This window comes from Microtus ochrogaster, linkage group LG5 (genome assembly GCF_000317375.1).
Source record: "Microtus ochrogaster isolate Prairie Vole_2 linkage group LG5, MicOch1.0, whole genome shotgun sequence".
Classification (NCBI taxonomy): Eukaryota; Metazoa; Chordata; class Mammalia; order Rodentia; family Cricetidae; genus Microtus; species Microtus ochrogaster.
Genome location: NC_022031.1, coordinates 20,707,989 through 20,716,030, shown reverse-complemented (window position 1 = coordinate 20,716,030; position 8,042 = coordinate 20,707,989). Strand labels below are relative to the sequence as shown.

Sequence of the window (8,042 nt, the reverse complement as noted above, 5' to 3'; positions counted from 1 at the left end):
AGACACACACACACAGACACACACACACAGACACACACACACGTTTACAACAGACTCTAAAGTGTGACTCCATTTTTAAATGGTTTATTCCATCAACACAAAAGCCTGGTTTATCTATCACTGCTAGTGGACTCAAAAAAGACCTGTAGAAAGGCTTTATCCACCTAGCTTAGGCCAAGTATTTAACAGCCATCTACACTCTTTGATCAGAAAGTCTACTCCCCAATCACACATAAAGCTTCTCCTTAGGAAACAATCACAACTTGAGACATTTTTAACTTAGTATTTTTACCAAAAATATTTTTAGATAAAAACATCAAGCATCCATGAAAACTGAAAGAATATCACAATAGGCACATATTTTAAATTGTTTACATTGGCATATATCTTTAGTGTCCAAGTCATACACTGCTTAGAAAGCTTAAACGGTTAATACCTGAAAGAAAACAAACTCATTCATAGTTTTCTTACGTAAAAGTTTAGTAATTGAGGTTAATACATACTTTTTTCTCTTTTATGGAGAATTTTTCCCGTTCTTGCCATTTTGAGATGTATTATTAATTGGGTTTTGCCCAGGTTTGATGTATAATTTTATTTAAATTTAACTGCCTTCTTGCATTCTGTGCTGTCCCATTGTTGCAATATGATTGTGAGTTTTAACGTTGTTAAGATGGTCCATCAAATGGATGTCATCATTTAAGTGCTCACTTTCTTATATTTGGGCAAGTAAGTTGGACCTAATTTTCTTCTTCTTCTTTTTTTTTTTTTTTTTTTTTTGATTTTTTGAGACAGGGTTTCTCTGTCTCCATGGCTTCTGGCCCGTATCCTGGAACTAGCTCTTGTAGACCAGGCAGGCCTTGAACTCACAGAGATCCGCCTGCCTCTGCCTCACCTGCCTCTGCCTCCCCCGCGTGCTGGGATTAAAGGCGTGCACCACCACCGCCCGGCTCTAATTTTCTTCTATGTTATGCTGCAAGGCACTATCTGTGTCTAGGAAGAGAGGTGACTGTAGAACAGCTTTTACACTCTGCAGACCTGCACTAGGATCCTGAGGTCACTGCTGATTTGAAGTGGTCATTGTCTGCCATCAGCCAGGGTAGCCATTAAGTATAAAAACATTTGGAAGCCTTAGGAAAGTATCTAGCACATAGTAAACTATTATTGCTACAAGGTACAGTGCCCTTACTGTATTCAAGATAATTCATTAGCTGGGTCCCAGAAGTAGTATTACTGGGTTAAAGATAATGGCTTTTTAAAAAGACTTTGGGGGCTAGAAAGATGGCTTAGTTACTCATCTGCTTGTCATGCAGACATTAGGACTTGGGTTTGATCCCTAAACTGATGAATTGTGGGGAACTGAGCATGTTGGTATATGCTTATAGTCCTAGCACTGGAGTGATGGAGAAGGCCCCTGGGGTTCATTGACCAGCCATTCAGCCTAATCAGTGAAGACCAATGAGAGATTGTGTATCAAAATAGGGGAAATGACAACTAAGAAATGAAACCTAAGGTTTTCCTCTGGATTTTTTACATACATTCATGCATGTGTAGGTATACACACACGAACACAGGTGTATACACAAAGATTTGATTTCTGAAGAAAGGCATATCAATTTATAGCTAACAAGACATGTGATAGTGTATCGTTGTTATATTTTTGTAGCAGGCTTTATAGACTGCCAGCCCCAAACCATGACATAAGATTTATTATTAATTATTAATGCTCAGCCTTAGGTTAGGCTTGTTTCTACTAGCTTTTTGAACTTAAATTAACCCATTTCTATTCATCTATGTGCTGCCCTGAGGCTCGTTTACCTCATCTGTGTACCATCCATCCTATTGTCCTGTTTCCTATGTGTCTGGCTGACTTGGTCTGAGCCGGCTGCCTAGATGGCTCCCCTTTTCTCTCTGCCTGCCAGTCCCACCTATCCCTCCTCTGCCTGGCTACTGGCTGTTTAACTTTTTATTAGGCCAATCAAATGCCTTAGGCAGGCAAGGTGAAAAAGCAACACATCTTTACATAGTTAAGCAAATCAACATGAACAAAAACAGTACATCTTTCCATAGTTAGAAAATATTCTGCAACATAAACAAATGCAACACATCTTTACATAGTTAAACAAATATTCTATTCCACAACAATTTTTGAGTCAAAAATTTGTTATTATTATTCTGTTGTTATTATTGTTCTGACATCAGGTCTCATCAGGTTGGCCTTCTGATCCTCCTGCTTATACCAGCTAAATGCCAGAATTTCAGATATATTCTACCACACCTGGCTTGAGTCAACATTTTAGTTTAGGAAGAAACCTTAAGTGACAAGAATAAAATAAAATCACTTTATATTTAAATGTACATATTCTATATTTACTTAGTTTGAAAGTATTTAATTTTGAGGTTTGTTACATTTTTAATAAATTACTTATATTTACTATTAACATTCTTTAAATATATCTATCATGTATAATATTTGTTTCAAAAAATGTACAAACACAATTAAACACTGTTATATATTTAACAGTTACAATGTATATACACACACATATATATATACATATATATATATATACACTAATAGTTTCAATGTCTACTCACTGTAAGTACAGCAGCAATCTTTTTGGCTACAGATGGGGTAATCTGGAAAGCATGAGAAATTTGCCAGCCTTCTAGGTCAAATATAGCCTTGACGCCATTCCGTTGAGTTTCCACCTCCTGTACAATGAGCTCTGATGTGATCAGACTTACACGAAATACATCATAGGCTGTAAAAACTTTTGGGTCCCAGGATGCTACAATAAATTAAAAAGACATTGCATCTTAGCACTGTGTGAAGAACCAGAAAGATTCTTTAAGTGAACAAATTATTTTAAGGCCTAAAGGATGTGTAAAAATAAAATCATGAACAAGGAATCATGAATTAAGTAATAAATAAATTGAACTGAGGTCCAAATATTTGCCTGCTTCTCCCTGCTTCCTTAAATTTCTGGATATGAATAGATTTTAAGAACATGGCCTAGAATCATATCCAGAAATGCAGATCAAATGTGATTGATAAATGAGATCACATCATCACTTCAAGAGAGGGTCATGCCTGGAAATGAACATGTTTAATGCCTCTGACAGTGCTCCAAGATCAGAAATAAAAAAGTGTGAGCCTGGGTTGCAGTCAGCAGCAAGAATCGCAGCAGCTTGTGGTTTGGATCTGAAGTCTACCCACCAGCTCATGTCCATCAGAGATCATGCTGTCTAGAGGGAACCAGCTCAAGAGGACCCTAAGCTCATCCGTGAACTAAGGCATCTATGGATTCATAACTTAGTGGACAGGCGGCTGGCTGGTACTGAGAATCTGGAAGAACCTGGTTGGAAGAAGTGGGTCATTATGTGTGTGCACTTGAAGAGGATATTTTGTTTCTCAGTTGTTGACTCCTGGTCACCATAATCTTGTCAGCTGTCCTCCATCACGTTCTCCCTGGTATGGCATTCTGCATCAACAGTAGCCCACAGTAATGATGCTAACTAATGATGGGCTTAAACCTCTGGAGCCAATCTTTCCTCCTCTCACACTGATTTCCCCAGGAACCCCGTCGGACAGATGACTAACACAGCAACCAAAAAGGTTGCTAAAGAAAAAGCCTGTCGAGCAGAGAGACAAGCTGGTCATCTGCCAGATCTCAGGGACCAGCACAGATCAGTCATGCCCCTACAGGCTTGGGCAGGAAGCTTGGCTTGGAAAGGCAGCTGTACACACCCAGAGAAAACACAGTACCTATGGTAAGAGGAGGTACTGATATTCCTGTCCACACAGCCTGTCCCTCCCCACCATCCTTAAGACAGGTCATGGCAGGCAGAAATGATAGTAGTAATGGTCAGGGAAGGTGGTTGTCTTTAAAAAATGATCAGGACTTATTAAAAAATTGTCATATGATACACATACAAGAAGACAGGAACCAAACTCCATAGACAAAGCAGTAAAAATCAAGAAAACAGTTAAAAGAGGAAGCTGAATGAAAAGAAGGAATAGCTTCACAGATGTAAGGGATGAAGAAGAAGCCATTTGTAAGGATAGATAGGGCCAGGGAGACGGTTCAGTGGGCATAGTCTTTTGCCACCAAGTCTGACTGCTTAGCCCGATACCAGGAAGCAGTGTGGTAGAAGGGAAAAACTGGTTCCTGATAGTAAAGTAGACTTCTGACCTCACCCATGATGTGACACCCCTGCACCCACACAAGCATACACACAATAAATAAAGAAATGTTTCAGAGAGGGTAATTATTGGCGATAAGACCGTATTGCTGAAGACACCACACACTTCCATCATCACAGGACCTGGAAGCCTCCTCATCGCTAGCTAGCTTTCATGGAGCTGAAATGTGTAATATATGCTACTGTAGGATAAAAGTCGTCAACACCCTTACCCCATCTGTGAACCCAGAGAGGTTCCGCAATAACAGATCTAACCAGATCTGCCCATTGTGGCAATAGTGGCATAACCACTATGCAAGCAACTCCTTCCCAATTATAAGTGAGGCCTGCCACATACCTGGTATTGTAAATCTGGTCACAAGACTATAGACAGGAAGGTCATAACCCTTGTGGGGAACCTATTACTACGATTTTACTAAATGGTTATAGTATCAAACTGCTTTCTAAATACTTGTCTTTCTACATGTAGATTAGTGCAGCTCTCTGCCCTCATTGGAAAAACTTCTTTTTGCAGTGGATGGAAGTTAACACTGACATTTACAAACTGTCAAAGTGGAGAGACTAAATGACTGTGGAGTAGTCTCCTCGGCCATAAATGGGACAGCTATCACACACACACACGTGCACACACACACATACTCACACACACCCCTCATCAGGGACCATCTCAGAAGACCTAGTGGAAAGATTGTAAGAAGTAGAAGTTGGCGCAGACTCCTGGAAAACCCTGTCCTCTGGGTGTCGCAATGCTGATGAACTCCCGACCTCACGACAGCAGCGGTAGTTGTGATCAGGTCAGTGAACATTCTAGTGTGAATAGGGCAAGGACTCAGTGCGTCCCCATCCTGGCAAGAAGCTATTGTCAGATGTCCTTTCTGGGAAGGGATAGCCTCTTGTACTCAGGGATGTAACCCCTGCTCAGCTGCCCATGTTCCAGGGGATGGTTGTATACTCATTTGCATATGGACAGCACCAATTGGACTTTAACAGGTTATTAAAAAAAGACAGTAGTTTGGAAAGGGGATGTGGAGTGATGTCTGCGAGGAGCTTGACAAGGTAGATATGATCAAAATATACACATGAATGAAATTCTCAAAGAATAAATAAAATATTTTATTTTATAAGAGAGGCTATTTTTAAAACTTCAAGAGAAATCTCAGAAATAAAAATTAACTGAAAAACATCAGTTGATGGGTTGGTTAAGTGGCAGTGGAGAACCAATCAGCGAAAGAATAATGGTTTAAAAAGTCAAGTTGAAGAATGTTTCCCAATCTCACATAAAAGAACACAATCTGGTACTGTCAAAAAATTGAGACCAATGCAGCTGACTCTGGACATTTCAAAACCCAAATAAGTCAGAAACAAACAAACAAACAAACAAAAAAGCAGGAAACAAGAAAGGAACATTAATGATAGAAAAATTTTTCCGTAGTTGAAAAAAATGCATAGCGATTCAGACTGGAGTCCACTGAATGCCTCAAGGGTGTGTGAAGCAGAAAATGTTTCAGGTTGGGTGTGGTGGTGTACACCTGGAATCACAGCTCTTGGAAGGTAGAAGCCAGAGAATTGGAGTTCAAGGTCATCTTCGGCTATGCGTTGAGTTCAAAGCCAGTCTAGGTTCTGTGAGATCTTGTCAAAGGAAGGGGAGAAGGGAGGAAAAGAGGGAAGAAGAATAAAAGAAAGTTTAATAACTACGAAATTGAAAAAGCTCAGAAATTCAAATATCCTTGCTTTGGCTTCCAAGTAAGTTGGCTGTGCTATTTATGGAGATCGTGTTTGGGGGTAGAAAGGTCATATGTACACATTCCACAATGTTGACCAGAAGACTGCGAACTGGATGCAGGAAGAACAGAAAACCAATTGTATTAATCTGAATCCCCAAAGAATAAAACATGGTAAAGACACAGTTCTGGTAATCATTTGTGTTTATATAATACCTATGATAGAGACTGTCTAGACTAGATCTGTTTTCCTCCTTTATAGGAAAGGGAGATAAAAATACATATGAGAAACTGATGGGCTGGAGACATGACTCAGCAGGTAAGAGTGTTCTATTCTTGCAGAGAACCTGAATTTCATTCCCAGAACCCACGTTTCTCACAAGCAGCTCATAACCTCCTATAACTCAGCTCTACAGGACCCCATTCTGCCTCTGGTATCTCTGGCCATCTTCATTTTTATGCAGATACCTCTTTACAGATATACACAAACACACATAACTTTCTTAATTTTTAGAAATAAGATACGCGTGAAGTGAAGGCTGGGGCCAGTGTCCTGAGGAATTCCAGAACTGAAAGGCCGATGAAAGCAGGTACTTCCTGTGGTAGAAATGAAGAATGCCACTCTGGATGAAGGAAAACCTCCTGGAATGCATGGTAACAGAGACACAGAACAGTGGTTCACAGGAGAGAAGTGCTGGCTTACTGCAGAAGCCAAATAGAACTTGGCCTGTTGAGCAGATTTTCTGGAAAGAGGATTACCTAACGTCCTTTCAGAGAGCTGGGAGGAAATGAGACCAGGGCTTACATGAGAATCTTGAGAACCATGTCTGGTGACTGGCAGGAACACAAAGAGTCTGGCTGAGGGCAGGAAAGTTGAGACCAGAGGTGGCAGGTGGAGGCTGGAGTGGGACCAAGGAGGCGTTTTTGTTTTCAGAGGCTGAGCCTTAACAGCTCTAAATGCTGGTTGGTATTAGAACGCTGTGAGGAAAAAGATAAAGACGTAGAAAGGGAAGAGATGGTCATGAGATTTGCCTTTGATTTACAGCAACTCAGATTCTTGGAAAGAATATGGGAAGTATTTATTCAGCTCAAAACTAGGACACTACAGATATGCACAAATGCACATAACTTTTTTAATTTTCAGAAATAAGGTGCATGTGAAGCGAAGGCTGAGGCCAGTGTCCTGAGATATTTCAGAACGGAAAGGAATTTCAGAACGGAAAGCAACGATGATAAAACGTGAGCTTGCAAAGGGGATTTGCAGACTATAAAACAGTTTCTGACTCATTTCCTAGCCAAGTGACCTGTCAGACCTGTTCTGCCCTGTATTCACCTTCTGTGACTATAAATTAAAAGTTCAGTTTCTCAGCCCAGCAGCCTCAATTCCACTTTTCTATATATATGCTATAGTTATGTGCAGGCTAGTAGTTACTGTCAAATAGGGGCATCACTGAGGGTTCTATTGCACGGTACTAGCTAAGTGAGCGCTATAAAGAAAGACATGAGAAATTAGAATTTTATTTCTTCCCTAGATCTACTTAGCATTTATTAACTATTGTGTCTCAGTTAATGTTCTCATTTTATATGTGTGTGTATACATATATGTGTGCACGCATGTGCTATATAAAATAAGGTGTAATTCTCACAGCAACTCTGTGTTTATAAGTTTTTACTATGTGCATTTTGTAGATTTCAATAAAGTCAACATGCCCCATAGCTTCAACTCTTAATAACTCAATTATGATTGAAACTGAATCTTCATTGCTAAAATTTGCTTTTGCTTCTATAGTATGATAGTAGTGAAGGCTTCAAATTACATCCTCTGTTGTGCTGATAGAAGTCCACACAGAGGGAAGGACTCTGCATTTTCTCACTGCTTTTACCGTGCAAACATAGTACAGAGGGGAAATTACTGCACTGGGCTTCTAGGGGAAAGTTTATCACAGATGCAGCTATTCCATCAATTCAATTCAACTGAGAAAAATCTACAAAATCTTATTCTGTCCTTTTATTTTATTCATAAAATATTTCTAAGTTTCTTTCTTTTATTCTAGAATAACATAACACACAGGAGGCTTATGATATACCTTCCTTTTCTGACCTTCCTTCAACCTATGT

General features: G+C 39.7%; 1 protein-coding gene across 1 annotated transcript in view; it reads right to left on the bottom strand.

Moving 5' to 3' along the window:
* The window catches only part of Ttpa (alpha tocopherol transfer protein), a 23,957-nt gene that overhangs the window by 6,298 nt on the left and 9,617 nt on the right, over positions 1 to 8,042 (bottom strand). Inside the window, exon 3 of the mRNA XM_005361910.3 lies at positions 2,596 to 2,789. Within this exon, the coding sequence (XP_005361967.1) occupies positions 2,596 to 2,789 (194 nt within the window). The remainder of the gene's footprint in view (positions 1 to 2,595; positions 2,790 to 8,042) is intronic.